General features: G+C 45.1%; 2 protein-coding genes across 5 annotated transcripts in view; one reads left to right on the forward strand and one right to left on the reverse strand.

Moving 5' to 3' along the window:
- Window positions 1-52: 52 nt before the first annotated feature.
- LOC139375244 (centrosomal protein 41) lies at window positions 53-7,741 on the reverse strand. 3 transcript variants are annotated; one of them, XM_071116864.1, is made up of 11 exons: window positions 7,536-7,739; window positions 6,844-6,907; window positions 6,632-6,679; window positions 4,756-4,817; window positions 4,555-4,624; window positions 3,695-3,821; window positions 2,922-3,091; window positions 2,491-2,558; window positions 2,203-2,317; window positions 1,895-2,110; window positions 53-1,198 (listed from the first exon to the last, which is right to left on the reverse strand). In XM_071116864.1, exons 1-11 carry the CDS (start codon window positions 7,566-7,568, stop codon window positions 1,071-1,073), a joined length of 1,101 nt encoding a protein of 366 aa, XP_070972965.1. In that variant the 5' UTR covers window positions 7,569-7,739; the 3' UTR covers window positions 53-1,070. The 3 variants fall into 3 exon arrangements, with proteins under 3 accessions (XP_070972965.1, XP_070972957.1, XP_070972973.1); XM_071116872.1 differs by having other exon boundaries at window positions 682-1,198; window positions 2,203-2,299; window positions 7,536-7,741; XM_071116856.1 differs by lacking the exon at window positions 7,536-7,739 and having other exon boundaries at window positions 6,844-6,955.
- LOC139375227 (POC1 centriolar protein B) overlaps window positions 7,741-17,911 on the forward strand; it is a 61,098-nt gene continuing 50,927 nt past the window's right edge. Inside the window, exons 1-10 of one of the 2 annotated variants that reach the window (XM_071116826.1) lie at window positions 7,741-8,155; window positions 8,623-8,707; window positions 8,944-9,115; window positions 9,488-9,667; window positions 10,649-10,756; window positions 11,013-11,128; window positions 11,298-11,431; window positions 13,852-13,920; window positions 14,403-14,555; window positions 14,744-14,824. In XM_071116826.1, the coding sequence (XP_070972927.1) occupies window positions 8,141-8,155; window positions 8,623-8,707; window positions 8,944-9,115; window positions 9,488-9,667; window positions 10,649-10,756; window positions 11,013-11,128; window positions 11,298-11,431; window positions 13,852-13,920; window positions 14,403-14,555; window positions 14,744-14,824 (1,113 nt within the window). In that variant the 5' untranslated portion in view covers window positions 7,741-8,140. The remainder of the gene's footprint in view (window positions 8,156-8,622; window positions 8,708-8,943; window positions 9,116-9,487; window positions 9,668-10,648; window positions 10,757-11,012; window positions 11,129-11,297; window positions 11,432-13,851; window positions 13,921-14,402; window positions 14,556-14,743; window positions 14,825-17,911) is intronic. The other variant, XR_011627765.1, reaches the window with a different exon arrangement.

A 17,911-nucleotide genomic window follows, 5' to 3' on the forward strand; every position in this document is an offset into this window, starting at 1 on the left:
TAGAAACCACGTCAGTAAAATGCTCAACAAAATGACCAGAATGACATCAGAATATACATTGTGCGTTTTATTTAATATACAAAAACTAAACTGAGACCAACCAGTTTAATGGATGGAGCGTAATGACGGACAGTTAATGTGTTCATTGTCAGGAGTAGAAACGACAGTTGTCTTGCATCTAATATACACAAACAGGCCAGACGTCAGCCTCAAAGATATTGTACTCCTCAAAAGACCACGTTTTACAATAAATGCACAAGACCCTGCAATTTATCTTCACCTCAAAAATCGCTGACAAAGAAAATACAAAAAAGTTCACAACCTCAAAGCACAAATACTGTTTCACATTTATCGGACGTATCAAGATGTTCTCCTCGGGGTAACCATGACTACCATCCCATAATGCCCTACTCCACCATGATGATGTTTCATCATAGGCTGCATGACATCACCAAATCTTATGAGAACAGACACAAACATGTAGCGCTTCTGAGCATCTCACTTCATATTATATCACAATATTCCAGGAGGAAGTTCCCCTTAGAGAAAATATCACATAAAAAATATTACATTTCACCTCTTAAAATAGAGAATGCCCTCAAACAACAATCATCACCTCTGGTTATTTGTAATGTACAACAAAGCATATGGGATATCATTTTAGTACCCTGCTACTAAGTTAATGAGGGTTGATGGAGATGGACACGATAAATGGCTGACTGGTTTTTATCAATGACAGGCATCACACACAGAGACAGCCAGAGTGCGAACTGAAGTCATTTTAGGAAAGCAACATCTGCGAGTTTATGATAATTGAGTGCAAGGCAAATACATAAATTATCATCTTACGATCACTGATGACATTTTTTTATATTCATTGTGCAACAAATTCAAAATCAACACACCAATTCCTATTATCCTACAATAAAGCAGATTTGGGCCCCTGAGGACAACAGTTGGGTATTCCTGTGGGAGGGGGGGGGGGGGGGGGGGGGGGTTTGGTGGGTGGCCCTTTCACAGAGGGGCACATGGGGGGTGGTAGTGAAATAAGACTTTATTTGGGTTAAGGGTTATTTCCACGGTCGGCTGCTCTGGGATCTGGCGGTTTCAGAGCCGGCTAAAGAGGAAGTGTGTAGACTCCGAGCGCTGGATGCTTTGGACTGGGCACTGCTGGTGGACATGCGGCTGCTGAACCGGCCTAGAAAACGCACACACAAAGACAGTCACACATCTCTAAAAAGTAACATGCTTTCAGGAAATTATTCTCTACGTCATTGTCAAGGGTGGCCAACCCTTTGACCTAATGGGGTGTTTAGGGCTGGAACAAACACCCAGTTGGCTCCAGGCATAAGCGGTCGCTTAGGAATAGTAGAATAGACCACGTGCAATTTTGGAATGTGTTTGTGCATCATAAAGCAGTTTTTCTTGTTATGTCAGTCACTGACAGTCACTAAATTAGCCAATTTTTAGATTGGTAGTTAGCTGACTAGACTATCTAAACGCAGGGCAGTGCCCTGCCCTCAGAGGCCCCCTGTTGATTTTGTTAGTCATGGTCATTCATATACCATATTACATGGCATAATTCATGGCAAAACGTGTAGAATTGCAGGAAATTATCTTTAAATTGTATATTTCTATTCACCATCAAGAGGGGGGCCACTAAAATGTTGCACAAGGTGTGTGTGTGTGGGAGGGGGGCTACCAAAAGTCCATCCCAGCTGTTTGCTTTTTCTACATGTTATCACCATCTACTGGTAGGTTGTTGTTACTACCCAAAGCAACAGATCAGGGAGTGAAGCTTTCCTGTTGAAGTAAGTTAGCTGTTGGCATAGCCTTCCCGTTGGAGTCTTAACGGTCTTTTCTGTGAGCCTGTTAGCTGTTAAATGTGCCTTACTGTTGGTGTCTGAGGGAACGAGCATCTCCTCCAAGTGTGCCTGGATGTTGGCCATGTCGTCTGAGGTGAACCTCCACTTCCTATCGGCTGGCATGAAAACCTGTCTGTGGGTGTAGCGCTTCCTGCCCGCTGTCACCTTGGGAGACGGGAGGCACGACGCCGGGATGGTGCCTGTTGTCATCCCCTCTGGAAACTTCTGCGCAATCACCTTCAGGCCTGGGGGGCAGTGGAGTGTGACATTGAGTGTGACACTGATTCCAAAGCTTCCACTTGAGCTATTACTTGCCCACAATACAACATCAACTGACCTCCAGATAGCATGAAGAGGTTCTGGAAGCCCCGTTCACACATGGCAGTGGCTGCCTGGGCAGCTATCCTCTCATCCTCATCATATACGATGATGATCTTACCAGAAACATTTTTCTACATCAAGTCAAGATTAATGGGATCACAGTACAACAGTGAAGCAAACAAATGGATATTCAAACATGTACAGTATATGGATATTTTACTAGTGTGTTTTGGCCCATTTCAGAATGCCTGGTAATGCGAGTTATGAAATAATAATACAGTTATTTGTTTTGGTGGAAGGATACATAATCCAGCACCTCCTTGGTGTAGGGATTCATTGTTCTTGAGAGGGTTGCGATGGGGTAACTGTATGCTGAGGGAAAAAAAAGTGAGATGTCACAAAAACGTACAGTATTACATTAGAGTGAAAAGCCTCCTAAAAAAATACCATCAAGGACAAACAGTTAATATCCTGTCCTATAAGTTTCATAACTACTGCCACCATTTGAACTCTGGTTACGAAGTTCTGGCCAATATAATCTCAATTCTAAAGATGATATCATGAAATAGCAATCCTGATGATGGATATCATTTTCATTTCAGATATACTATGCATTTACAAAGCCCCTGGTGGGGTAAGGCTCAGAATTCCATAAATTATATTTAGTGTCTGAAATCTATTCATTTTATGCCTGGAATTAGATTTCTATTCATTGTACTTCTATGGTCCCCCTACCGCTGATGATGTGACACTGGTCGTACTGCTCTCTGTCCCTGACGTCCAGCAGCAGGTAGGGACAGTCCTGGTAGGGTCCATCTGGAAGCCGAGGGCTGGACACGGTTGTCAGAGTCACTGTCTTCTGACCGTTCTTATCCAGATCCAGCTCTCCCACCCCGCTTATTACACTGTAGTGAGAGTCAAAAGTGACAGGGTATACACGGGTCAGGGACACTTTCTGTATGTGAAAAAACACCAAACATTCCAACTCAAAATATTGTGAGTATATTGTGAATGACATAATTTTCATTCTATAATGTCTGACATTGCAATCATCAGTTACAGTATTCCAAATGGAACTGAGCTCAACTCTGTACAATCCCAGCTCTGTCACTTTAGCCAGGCTGTGGAGGTTTAGCTTGCCAGTGAAGGTGATCTAATGCCATGGTTTTAGGGAGGCCCCAGGGAGGCGATAGAGTTACAACCTTCTGTTCTAGTGAGGGGGCAATGGAGCTTGGACCCTAGGGAAAAAGCTGCTATCAAATATCGTACACAATGAAGGGGTAGGAGGGTTGTCGAGGGGGAGAGAACTCTGCTGGGATATTCAGATAGATGTGTGGGTTGAATGCTGAGAGGGATACAGCTGTGCCTGGGGTTGTGGGTTGTGGTTATGCATGTGGGCTTTGAGTGAGAGTACACATCAGTGGAAGTCATTGAGAACAGGTGTGTCGTTGGTAGGGAAAATCCTGGTGTGTGTGTGATGCTGTTCAAAGTGGAGTGCTGGGAGTTACCTTTGAAGTGTCGACCTGGGGGAGTAGCCAGCGTCCCCTGCGTCATTGTTGTTGTCGAAGAACTGAGCAGGTGTGGGCGTAGACAGGGGGGAACCGTTGGTCTGCTCAGACAGACGCTCCATGTCGGCTTCAGGTGGAAATAAAGCATAGTGATGTTGCTGTACAGTTATAGTACTGCCTCAATGTTCATTCAAATCAACATTGAAGGCAACTGCCAGAAGGTCCTAAAAATTGTCAAAGAGTCCAGTCACAGACTGTTCTCTCTGCTACCGCATGGCAAGCGGTACCAGTGCACCAAGTCTGGAACCCAAAGGACCCGAACAGCTTCTATCCCCAAATAAGACTGCTAAACCAGACTGCTAAAGAGCTAATCAAAATGGTTACCCGCTGCTACTACGGTCTATTATTTATCCTGTTGCCTAGTCATTTTAACCCTACCCATATGCCTAGTCATTTTAACCCTACCCATATGCCTAGTCATTTTAACCCTACCCATATGCCTAGTCATTTTAACCCTACCCATATGCGCATAGCTACCTCAATTACCTCGTACCCTTGCACATTGGCTTGGTAGTAGTACTCCCTGTATATAGCCATGTTATTCATTATTCACTGTGTATTTACTCCTCATGTCACTATTTCCATTTTATATATTTAACTCTGCATTGTTGAAAAAGGACACATCAGTAAGCATTTCACTGTTAGTCTACACCTATTGTTTACGAAGAACATTTTGATTTGACTCCGAGTTGATGGGAATTCTCAGTTAATTTAAAATGGAAACTGGGGCTCCAGATCAAATCGATAATGGTACAAAACATCAATAGCGCCCTATTTGTCCCCCCAAAAAATATTCTTACCTTCCAGCCTTTGTGTTTCTCCATCACTCACACTTTCATTCAGGTCCGAAACCGATGCTACCTGAATTACCTGATTTAAAAACATTATGAGATAAAGTGATTGAATAACATGTAGGCTACTTCCATGAAAACAAAAAAAGCAGATGTAACAGAATAAAAAACATGTCTTTGCCATCACTGACGTAATAATGTTTCACTCACCAACTGTGCAAATGTTGTAACTTTAAGCCTTTTGAAGAGTTCATCCTTTCTGTACCTGTAATCTAATCAAATACATGTTCAGTTTCTCTCAAAATAATGAGAGCAAAAGACATGGAGAAACCCTGAGGATGTTCTCTTACAACTATCCTACAAGTACCAAGTCAATCTCAGGCCCCTCACCAGTATTCTCTCTTACAACTATCCTACAAGTACCAAGTCAATCTCAGGCCCCTCACCAGTATTCTCCCTTACAACTATCCTACAAGTACCAAGTCAATCTCAGGCCCCTCACCAGTATATCTCACCTGGGTCATGCATGTCAACCCTTTGCTCATCCTCCCCTTGTCCCAACATATCACTAAATCTCAACTCCATTGTGTCCATCTCCATAACGTTACAGCGCTGGGGGAGATGGTAAGACACCTGTGCTCAATACTGGCTGCTCAGCCCTCTTTTAACATTGGCATTGGCCAAAGTGTGACCTGACTATCACACCATCCTCTGTCTCTGTTGGCACCCACACAATGTAGCCTAATACCTCCTACATCAGCCCTGACAGATAAATGATTGTGAACAACACAATCACCCACTGCCGAATGAAGGAATCAGTGTTGCTTATCCCTGAGAAATCAGAAAAGCCAGAAACAAAATGGCCACAACAGACAAAGTGCTTATTCTCTCAGATATCCCCAGTCACCAGGTTGTAAAATATCAGCAGAACATGGCTTCTCCGGGTTACCCATGAAAGTGCATGAAGTAAAACACCTAACACTGTCCACTGCTCCTTTTATTTGTAATAGGGACAAAATGCAGGTACACCTGTTTGGCAATATTGAACTGGAGCTAAAAACCAATTGTGACAGTCATGTTGTAGATTTCAGCCAATACAAGCCTAATGAGGCCCCCTGCGCCTTGTTGAGAAATCTCACCTCTCAAGAGACCCACTGGACAAAGAAATAATTTCAATGTCTTGTTTTGATTAACATTTGATTGAGTTGTCAACTAACTTGAATTAAATGTAAAATTAACAAAACATTTCACCATGTCATTGGATTTAGGTTAAAAGTTGGCTGTTAAAAAGACCCTTACGTTGATTACTTTTTGCAAATCCAAATCAGTTTCCATGTTGATTCAACATCATGACATTGATTTTTTTTGTTGAAATTACATGGAAACAAACAGATTTTGCCCAGTGGGAGTTGAATGGCGAAGAGTGTGGGCGGACTGGAGTTCTGACTACATCGAGTAGCTGTCAGTCGATACTTGTAAAATCTTAAACACTTACATACCTATGTTTGTTTTGTGTAAAGTCGGGCCTTTCTTGGTTTGCTGAAATGCAAACTTTTTAATAAAACTTTTGTGAAATACAACCATCGCCTGTTTCAACATTTTCGTTGCTCTAATATGGCACCAAAACTTGTGATAAAAAAGTATGGATTTCCAGAAACAAAGAAAGGCCCGACTTTACTCAGGACAAACATAGGAACGCGGTAAGATTTTAAATGTTTACAAGTATCGACTGACAGAGGCTCGAGGTAGTTGGAACTCCAGTCTGCCCACACTTGTCACCACTCAACTCCCTTTTAATTGTACATTTTAATTTTATTTAACTAGGCAAGTCAGTTAAGAACAAATTCTTATTTACAATGACGGCCTACCCCGGCCAAACCCTCCCCTAACTCGGACAACGCTGGGCAATTATGCGCCGCCCTATGGCACTCCCGATCATGGCCGGTTGTGATACAACCCAGGATCGAACCAGGGTGACGTATCTAGTACTGCGATGCAGTGCCTTAGACCGCTGCACCACTCGGAAGTTAAGATTTCTTAACCGCCCTGACCCAATCTCAAAAGTCTGTAATGAAATGTAACTTACTTTTCTTTATCTCCTCCAGCCTCTCCACATACTTCGTCAGGCTGCATCCTTTCAAATGACAACAGGTTTCACAACATTGAAGATAAGCAAAGATTATGTATACATCAATACGATCTACTGATAAATGTCAATAAATATGATGCATCTCTGAGTCCTTTGGCACTGGTAGCCAATGCTAGAACACTTGAATAACCTGTGTTGTGGAATAATACCTGTGTCAAGCCTTGTCCTCACATGTTGATATTTGGGGTTCTGAGGTATTCTCCTTTTCATGTACTGTGAGATGGGGAATACACAAACATTTGTGATTTGCTGTGTTGTCATGGTAGCTACTTCCTTTTTTACCAAGCTGTTGAAAACATTAAGCACATTACATTACCCATTGAGATAGGATTTCTCCAGTGAGCCTACATAAAGGCCTAGCTAACTCTAGTTAGCAATGTCTGCCACTGGACAAAGCAGCCCTTTCAGCAGCTGAACTGTTCTGTCATAGTCATACCAAATATTCCTTGTTTTATCCGTGGTCATACCCTTCCATGTTTCGTACATGTTTATGAAAGGTGTCTGTCAAGTCAACCCAGGAAACTAGCTAACATTAGCTCATTAAAAAGACACGTTTTGGAAGCATAACGTGCTAACGTTAGCTAGCTACAGTAGTTAATTTGACGACCGAAGATCTAACGTTAGCTAGCTATGATGGCTAAAATAGTTACGTAACGTTTTCCTCAATCAACTAATTTATCTAGCTAATATCGTTACAAACAGCAGAAGGGGTTAACGTTACTGCTCAACAGAAACACTGTTGGCTTGGCAATGCCTTGATAGCTAACAGCACCATTGCCACCCACCAACCTGGGCTGTTACATGTACAACTCGCTAAAAAACTATAGCTAGCTATATTTACCTCCGTGTTGCCGATACTGCTGTTTGTCGACATATTTTCAAACGGAATAGAGAAAAACCAAACCCAAAGTTCCAAGTTTAACAAACTTGGCGCTGATTGAGCCGAGAGCAACCATTGACCAATCAATGACGCTGTTTTAACGATGTCGGTTTCTACCGTTCCACAGTTTGATGTAGTTGCGTAGCAGCAGAATACGCTTAACTCCTCCCTGGTTGTTTCTTTTTCTCGCGGCTGTTGCTCTAGCAAATGTGCGGCATGTCTCTCCTAAATACAGAGTTGCTAGTTCTTATTACAGCTCAGTGGTTGCTAGTAGCAATTAACTAACAACAACTTCACTCATATTTAGCTGATTTAACCAAGGCTTCTGTGGAATTGTTTAAGGTTAACTGCATGAGCCAAAGTCGTGTTTGTATGTTGATAAAAGTTGGCTGATTAGCGTATCGGCGCTCGACTAGCAAAGTCTGAGGAATTGGGCGTGCACTATGTTTTTCACTTTGACTGGCAGACAGATGGAAGTCATGAGTTGGATGCACCAACTTTCCCAGCTAATCTTTCAAAAATCAAATGCACCGCAAATGTAAGGATTATCGTAATCAATGCATTAAATGGCATCAGTTATGGTAAGTGTGCTGCTTACTTTGGTATTATATCGGTGGCGCGAGCTAACTAAAGCTTGACTGCCCTTCCGATAAGCATGCTAGCTAGTTATCTGAAAGGTAGTTAGCTAATAGGATTTAACTAGCTGTCTAGTATCTTATCTTGGTTGTTGGATAGGCAGTATTGGCATGTCATCAGCCGAGTTTATCCAGAGCTTTAATTAGAAATTACTCAAAGTTACTTGCAGTAGCTAATTAATTGGGCTACCATTTCGAAAAAATACTGATTGTCTGTAATGCATAACTAATTAAAGTCAAGTCGCATTCGAAGTAGTTTCCTTAAACCTAAAGCATGCAACCTAACTCAACCTAACTAGTACATTTAGCTAACACAATTTTAGTGGTATAGTATGGCATTCAATGTTTTCTCATACTTGGCAACTTTGGCATGCCAGCCATACCTGACCCTGTGGTGAACTCTGTCATTGCAGGAGGACCCCACCCTCGAGCGACACTTCAAGGGCCACAAAGATGCTGTCACCTGTGCAGACTTCAATTCCAAACACAAACAGCTGGGTATAGATCCACAACACACCACAAATCCCTATTGCATCATGTCTTTACTTAGCCTACTAACCAGTCTGTTTCTGCTCCCTTACCAGCTCCTTATTGAATTGTCATGTTTGGCTTCACAATGAGTTGGCAATAACAGATACAGAGCTGGGACCAGGCTAGTCTTAACTATCTGGAAATATATATAATTCATTCTCATCTCATCATGTTCATTGTGTTTCCATCCATGTTCCTCTCAGCCTCAGGGTCTGCAGATAAGACCCTGATGATTTGGAATCTGAACCCTAAGGCCAGGGCGTTCCGTTTTTTTGGACACAAAGATGTCATCACAGGGGTCCAGTTCTCCCCTGCAGGAGATCTGGTCGTCTCTGCATCCCAGGACAAGACTGTACGGCTGTGGACGCCCAGCATGTGAGTGGAGAGAGAAGCACCTGATATCCCGGGGATCAAACTCACTATCTTGGTGTTGCAAGAGCCATGTTCTACCAACTGAGCAACAGAGGACCACACCCACACCTGGCTTTAGATGCCACTTTCATGCAGTCTGACAGTTGTCATTAAGATCGCAACAACCTTTAGCTAGTACCTAGACTAGCCAACTTCATTGACATTTGAACAACCTGAGATATTGTATTCTGTAGCTAGTGCCTACCTAACTTTAATGTCTCCTCGCACAGCATTGAACATTACCTACTAAATTCACCTTAGTGTATTGCTTTTAGATGTTTGTTACCCATATTTCCCTCTCTGAGCACTTCTCTTTCTTTCTTGTGTGTTCTTCAGTAAAGGAGAGTCGATGGTGTTCAAAGCCCACACGGCTACAGTACGCAGTGTCAGCTTTTCTCACGACGGCCAGAGGCTAGTGACTGCGTCAGACGACAAGTCTGTCAAGGTGTGGAGTGTCCACAGACAACGTTTTGTCTACTCACTCAACCAGCACACCAACTGGGTCCGCTGCGCCAGGTACTGAACCAACAACTGTCTGTATGTGTTTGTGGTTGGTTTACACAATAAAGTAGGGCTATAACGATTCACCGATATGCATTGGTCTGCGGGACCCCATACTGACCTAAATGTAGCATTCATTGGTCAGAAAATCGACTCAAACGTTATGAATTTTCAGTTCACTGAAGCGTTTTTAGCAGCCTCTCTGTGTTTATTGATGGCTGTTTAACAGTCTGATGGCCTTGAGATAGAAGCTGTTTTTCAGTCTCTTTGTCCCAGCTTTGATGCACCTGTGCTGACCTCGCCTTTTGGATTGTAGCAGGGTGAACAGGCAGTGGCTCGGGTGGTTGTTGTCCAGTTTCCTTTATGGCTCAGCTTAGGTGCCTACATACACCATATACATAAATATAATATATATACACATACACACACAGGTGAGCTTGGACAGATCTGCATCGATTTGTTCCTCTAATCACAAGGAATAGTTTCAAACTGAAACGTATGGTATCGGAGACCCATGTGTCTAGATGTGTATCAAATCGGCTTGAAAGGGGAAGATCTCTTCCAGAAAGTTTATGTATGTAACTTTGTAAGTGATGCGGCCACACTGGGATTTGAACCCTGCAGTCCCTAAAGGGGGAAACAGATTGGACATTTTCCATATTCCAAAAATGTTGCTCACCATATGTTTCCTGCAGTGGGACAACAGAGAACCATGAGAACTAGTCATGATACTCAGTCATGGTACTAAAAGTGCTGAAAACATATTGGTTCTTCATTTAAGAAGATGGTGAACAATCTATGAAGGACAAATACTGCGAGTTTTGTTGCAGTTACAGCCAACTAGCGCAAAATTAATATTGCAATATTGTCAAACTATATGATATACCCTCAAATAATATCCCGAAATGTAACTGATTCGATATCATTTTTTCTCCTCCATCACAACTGATGGAGATTGTGTTGGTCTGTCTGCATTATAACTGTTTTGTCATTCAGGTTTTCTCCTGACGGCCGTCTAATTGCCTCCTGTGGTGACGACCGCACAGTGCGACTGTGGGACACCTCCACCAAACAGTGCATCAACTGCTTCACAGAGTATGGAGGGTAAGAAATATACTTATTTTATATATTTGAAGGCTGTACTAAACATGTCATTGTTTTATTTGGCATTTGTAATAAAATAAAGTCAGTTTATATTGATGTAACATGACTGTCTGTCGGGGGGGGGGGAGTCTAACCACTTTCAAGGGTTTTCTACATGACCACTTGGTGGTGCTGTTGTATTGCATTTTATATTTGGAACCACCTAACATGGTTGACACCTTTGATAAGTAGTAACCTATTCCCTCCACCTTCCTAGATCAGCAACATTTGTAGACTTCAACACCAGTGGCACCTGCATAGCATCCTCAGGAGCAGACAACACGCTGAAGATCTGGGACATACGGACAAACAAACTGCTCCAGCATTACCAAGGTAACAAGCTTTTAAAGACTTAAGAATTCTACTGAACGACAGCCTGGTTGCCCAACATTTTTCTATTTTAGAGTGTACTTTACTAGAAACACACCTGGCAACCAATCTTCCTGTATTAGAGAGGCCAGGTTCAATGTCTGCACACACAAACCTCTGTTTTTGGTATCAGTCCACAGTGCAGGGATCAATTGCTTTTCCTTCCACCCGTCTGGAAACTATATGATCAGTGGCTCCAGTGACAGCACAGTGAAGATCCTGGACCTGCTGGAGGGACGCCTCATCTACACCCTCCACGGACACAAGGTAATGCTTAGGCCACACTTAGGACCACGCTAAGGCTGTTCTTTATGCTACAGTATGTGGACACGCCCATCTGAAAAGAACAAGAAGGCCCGTACGCTGTTCATGCTCCCAATTCACCTCTTTAGTCACTACGTTTCGATCCGAAACGGATCTTCATCAGGTCAAACAGAGTGCGTGCTCACATCCCCAAATATACGCTTTTGACCTCACATGACCATTACGCACATGACGCTTGTTGGGTGTGGAAACAATGCAATTCACTTTTGCACATAGTCAATCTATAATTAATCACACAGGTACATATGGTCATATGGGTCCAAGTTTAAACCAAGGCAACAGTTAAACTCCCCTCCAAAAAAACTAGATTACTCTGGAAGCTCGATACCAGTGTACTGCTCTGAGAGCTGATATTGTGATGAGCCTCCATGATTATGCACAGGCTTTCTCTAATTAAGAGTCCTGATTAGAGGTCGACCGATTAATCGGAATGGCCGATTTCAAGTTTTCATAACAATCGGTAATCTGCATTTTTGGACACCGATCATGGCCGATTGCACTCCACGAGGAGACTGCGTGGCAGGCTGACTACCTGTTATGCGAGTGCAGTAAGGAGCCAAGGTAAGGTGCTAGCTAGCATTAAACTTATCTTATAAAAACAATCAATCTTAACTTGTGATTATGTTAACTACACATGGTTGACGATATTACTAGTTTATCTAGCTTGTCCTGCGTTGCATATAATTGATGCACAATCTTTGCACGAATATACCTAACCATAAACATCAATGCCTTTCTTAAAATCAATACACAGAAGTATATATTTTTAAACCTGCATGTTTAGTTAAAATAAATTAATGTTCGCAGGCGATATTAAACTAGGGAAATTGTGTCTCTTCTCTTGCATTCTGTGCAACAGAGTCAGGGTATATGCAACAGTTTGGGCTGCCTGGCTTGTTGTGAACTAATTTGCCAGAATTTTACATAATTATGACATAACATTGAAGGTTGTGCAATGTAACAAGAATATTTAGACTTAGGGATGCCACCCATCTGTATTTCACTGAAATAATAAACATTTTATTTTCAAAATTATAGTTTACGGATTTGAACATATTAATCACCTAAGGCTTGTATTTCTGTGCTATTATAATTAAGTCTATGATTTGATAGAGTAGTCTGGCTGAGCGGTGGTAGGCAGCAGCTCGTAAGCATTCATTCAAACAGAACTTTACTGGGATAGACAGCAGCTCTTCGCTGTGCTTCAAGCATTGCGCTGTTTATGACTTCAAGCCTATCATCTCCCGAGATTAGGCTGGTGTAGCCGATGTGTTCCTGGTTCGAGCCCAGGTAGGAGCGAGGAGAGGGACGGAAGCTATACTGTTACACTGGCAATACTAAAGTACCTATTAGAACATCCAATAGTGAAAGGTATATGAAATACAAATGGTATAGAGAGAAAGTCCTATAATTACGACAACCTGAAACCTCTTACCTGGGAATATTGAAGACTCATGTTTAAAGGAACCACCAGCTTTCATATGTTCTCATGTTCTGAGCAAGGAACTTAAACGGTAGCTGTTTTACATGGCACATATTGCACTTTTACTTTCTTCTCCAACACTTTGTTTTTGCGTTATTTAAACCAAATTGAACATTGAACGTTTCATTATTTATTTGAGACTAAATAGATTTTATTGATATATTATATTAAGTTAAAATAATTGTTCATTGTTCATTCAGTATTGTTGTAATTGTCATTATTACAACAACAAAAAAAAAAAAATATATATAAATAAATAAATCGTCCGATTAATCAGTATCGGCTTTTTTGGGGGGCGTTGAAAAATCATAATTGGTCGACCTCTAGTCCTGATTTTACTCCTTGTTTTGCTATCCGTGTTTTCAGAGCTCATTTAGTTTTTCCTATATAGCATAGACCACAAATACACTTGTTCCAGTATACCACGTCTTCTGTGGAACACGGAATGATGCCAAATATGATTCTTGATGACCAATCCTTTATGTGCATCAGTGATTTAATTAAAGTGAATTGTTTCCACATCCACCATGTGTTGTGTGTGTAATGGTCATGTGAGGTGGGCTGTGAGCACTCCACCTGACAAAGATCCGCTTAAGAAATATAGTCAGTAAAGCAGTGAATTGGGAGCGTATATGGTGTGCAAGTCTTCCTGTTCTTTACTGGCATTCTTTATTAGCCCAGAACCTGAGGACGTGTGTATGATCACACACGTTTCTATAGACATACCCATCTGAACTATAGAAATAGAATTGCTAGATTATTATTAGTAATTAAAATTCTATGATCTGAACATCTGAAGCAAGAAGCTGTCATGGTCTCTAGTCTTATCTGATGTTGTAGTGTCTGTGATTTGAAGTGTTCTAGTTGTTTTGACTCCTAGGGTCCTGTCCTGGCTGTGGCCTTCTCCAGGGGAGGAGACTTCTTTGCCTCAGGGGGTTGTGATGCTCAGGTGGGTGGACTAACTGTGTTCATGGTATGAAGGGAAGCAGATAGCTCAGTAGGGAACACCAGCAAAATATTTTTCTGCATAATCTAAATCTGATCAGTCTTCTTATTGGAAAAATGGAGGTAGTAGATCTCTGTATACTCCGGACAGACTATCATATTCTCCCATCGTCCGGGTTAGGGGAAGGTTTGGCCGGGGTAGGCTGTCATTGTGAATAAGAATTTGTTCTTAACTGATTTAGTTAAATAAAAAATCTACTTATTTGCAATGATGAGCTGGTTTCCTGCCCTAATGGCTCACATCTATCAACATTTACATTTGCCATTTAGCAGAGCCATTTACAGGAACAATCAGGGTTAAGTTCCTTGCTCAAGGGCACATTGGCAGATTTTTAACCTAGTCTGCTTGGGGATTAGAAAACCAGCGACCTTTCGGCTCAACGACCTTCCAACGCTCTTAACCGCGAGGCTACCTACCGCCCCCAGGTTTTAATGTGGAAGACCAACTTTGATTCTTTTGACTACCGTGAGGTCCTGAGCAGACACAGCCAGCGGGTCAGCCCCGACCCCCCTCCTCACCTGACAGACATCTACCCTCGAGGACCACACCTCCACTCCGCCCAGTCTGGGGCTATAGAGGTCAGAGGGCAACACCGACATAACAACACATGGATAAACACAATCATCTTCTCACTAACTTCACATTTGATTCAGACATGTAAAATTCATGTTCCTATAAATGCATCCATAATGCATTGCATACAGGTGGTGTTTGTATTCCAAATGCTTCACACTGTTGTGACCATTGTTCTCCTCCCTCCCCATAGATCAGTCCCATGGTGGCAGACACCCAGACCACTGCCCCGGCTGTCATAGAGGTGGGCCAGACCCTCTACACAGCCACTACGGTAAGAACCCTTCTACCCACCAGCACGATCTCCCTCACAGCCAATCAGCACAGTCAGATGTCCGTTTCATATGGCTATAACTGAGTCATCTTCAGTAGGCTTGAAACCAAAGGAACTGCTCCAAAACTGTGTGAAACAGGGTCTTTTCCAATAAGAAACAGTTTTAATTTTCCTTTACTGTGTGTGTGTGTGTGTGTGTGTGTGTGTGTGTGTGTGTGTGTGTGTGTGTGTGTGTGTGTGTGTGTGTGTGTGTGTGTGTGTGTGTGTGTGTGTGTGTGTGTGTGTGTGTGTGTGTGTGTGTGTGTGTGTGTGTGTGTGTGTGTGTGTGTGTGTGTGTGTGTGTGTGTGTGTGTGTGTGTGTGTGTGTGTGTGTGTGTGTGTGTGTGTGTGTGTGTGCTCTCGTTCTGTCTGAGGTTCCCAGGTAGACTTCATGATGTGTAACATGTATAGTCCACCAGGTGGGGATACAGACCAGTGTTTAATTGTGTCATTGGTGACAACAGCATTATCAACACCTTCTCTGTGTGTGCTCTCCATTGCAGTGCCCTGACCCACAATGCACCCAAAGGAGTTCACAATACCAGCGAGCTGTTTTAGGTTGACAAACAGAGCAGCACTGTACTGTAGGCAGCTTGGGCTTCTCTGTGGTTGTTGAAGAGTAATATGTAGTTTATTCATTCATGAGTTTGTTCATGTGTTCATTCATGCCAGATTGGCCCAAATGGGCGTGCTGCTGACAGACAGTTTAACATGGCATTGTTGGTAGCATCCAGCATCTTTGTAGATGGTGTGTTGCGTTAATGTTATCACACTACATGATGTGGGAACAACATGCCTACTGAATATGCAGATCCCATTCATCCATGTCGCTCGGTCTGTCGCTCGCTCGGTCTGTCTGTCGCTCGGTCTGTCTGTCGCTCGCTCGGTCTGTCGCTCGGTCTGTCTGTCGGGCTCTGTCTCGCTCTGTCTGTCGGGCTCTGTCTCGCTCTGTCTGTCGGGCTCTGTCTCGCTCTGTCTGTCGGGCTCTGTCTCGCTCTGTCTGTCGGGCTCTGTCTCGCTCTGTCTGTCGGGCTCTGTCTCGCTCTGTCTGTCGGGCTCTGTCTCGCTCTGTCTGTCGGGCTCTGTCTCGCTCTGTCTGTCGGGCTCTGTCTCGCTCTGTCTGTCGGGCTCTGTCTCGCTCTGTCTGTCGGGCTCTGTCTCGCTCTGTCTGTCGGGCTCTGTCTCGCTCTGTCTGTCGGGCTCTGTCTCGCTCTGTCTGTCGGGCTCTGTCTCGCTCTGTCTGTCGGGCTCTGTCTCGCTCTGTCTGTCGGGCTCTGTCTCGCTCTGTCGGGCTCTGTCTCGCTCTGTCGGGCTCTGTCTCGCTCTGTCGGGCTCTGTCTCGCTCTGTCGGGCTCTCGCTCTGTCTCGCTCTGTCGGGCTCTCGCTCTGTCGGGCTCTGTCGGGCTCTCGCTCTGTCGGGCTCTCGCTCTGTCGGGCTCTCGCTCTGTCGGGCTCTCGCTCTGTCGGGCTCTCGCTCTGTCTCGCTCTGTCTCGCTCTCGCTCTGTCTGTCGGGCTCTGTCTCGCTCTGTCGGGCTCTGTCTCGCTCTGTCGGGCTCTGTCTCGCTCTGTCGGGCTCTGTCTCGCTCTGTCGGGCTCTCGCTCTGTCTCGCTCTGTCGGGCTCTCGCTCTGTCTCGCTCTGTCGGGCTCTCGCTCTGTCTCGCTCTGTCGGGCTCTCGCTCTGTCGGGCTCTGTCGGGCTCTCGCTCTGTCGGGCTCTCGCTCTGTCGGGCTCTCGCTCTGTCGGGCTCTCGCTCTGTCGGGCTCTCGCTCTGTCTCGCTCTGTCTCGCTCTCGCTCTGTCTCGCTCTGTCTCGCTCTGTCTCGCTCTGTCTCGCTCTGTCTCGCTCTCGCTCTGTCTCGCTCTCGCTCTCGCTCTGTCTCGCTCTGTCTCGCTCTGTCTCGCTCTGTCTCGCTCTGTCTCGCTTGCTCTCGCTCTCGCTCTCGCTCTGTCTCGCTCTGTCTCGCTCGCTCTCGCTCTGTCTCGCTCTCGCTCTCGCTCTCGCTCTCGCTCTGTCTCGCTCTGTCTCGCTCTCGCTCTGTCTCGCTCTCGCTCTCGCTCTGTCTCGCTCTCGCTCTGTCTCGCTCTCGCTCTCGCTCTGTCTCGCTCTCGCTCTCGCTCTGTCTCGCTCTCGCTCTCGCTCTCGCTCTGTCTCGCTCTGTCTGTCGGGCTCTGTCTCGCTCTGTCTGTCGGGCTCTGTCTCGCTCTGTCTGTCGGGCTCTGTCTCGCTCTGTCTGTCGGGCTCTGTCTCGCTCTGTCTGTCGGGCTCTGTCTCGCTCTGTCTGTCGGGCTCTGTCTCGCTCTGTCTGTCGGGCTCTGTCTCGCTCTGTCTGTCGGGCTCTGTCTCGCTCTGTCTGTCGGGCTCTGTCTCGCTCTGTCTGTCGGGCTCTGTCTCGCTCTGTCGGGCTCTGTCTCGCTCTGTCGGGCTCTGTCTCGCTCTGTCTCGCTCTGTCGGGCTCTCGCTCTGTCTCGCTCTGTCGGGCTCTCGCTCTGTCTCGCTCTGTCGGGCTCTCGCTCTGTCTCGCTCTGTCGGGCTCTCGCTCTGTCGGGCTCTGTCGGGCTCTCGCTCTGTCGGGCTCTCGCTCTGTCGGGCTCTCGCTCTGTCGGGCTCTCGCTCTGTCGGGCTCTCGCTCTGTCGGGCTCTCGCTCTGTCGGGCTCTCGCTCTGTCGGGCTCTCGCTCTGTCGGGCTCTCGCTCTGTCTCGCTCTGTCTCGCTCTGTCTCGCTCTGTCTCGCTCTGTCTCGCTCTGTCTCGCTCTGTCTCGCTCTCGCTCTGTCTCTGTCTCGCTCTCGCTCTGTCTCGCTCTGTCTCGCTCTGTCTCGCTCTGTCTCGCTCTGTCTCGCTCTGTCTCGCTCTGTCTCGCTCTCGCTCTCGCTCTCGCTCTCGCTCTCGCTCTCGCTCTCGCTCTGTCTCGCTCTCGCTCTCGCTCTGTCTCGCTCTCGCTCTCGCTCTCGCTCTGTCTCGCTCTCGCTCTCGCTCTCGCTCTCGCTCTCGCTCTCGCTCTGTCTCGCTCTCGCTCTCGCTCTGTCTCGCTCTCGCTCTCGCTCTCG

Source organism: Oncorhynchus clarkii, chromosome 2 (assembly GCF_045791955.1).
Source record: "Oncorhynchus clarkii lewisi isolate Uvic-CL-2024 chromosome 2, UVic_Ocla_1.0, whole genome shotgun sequence".
NCBI lineage: Eukaryota > Metazoa > Chordata > Actinopteri > Salmoniformes > Salmonidae > Oncorhynchus > Oncorhynchus clarkii.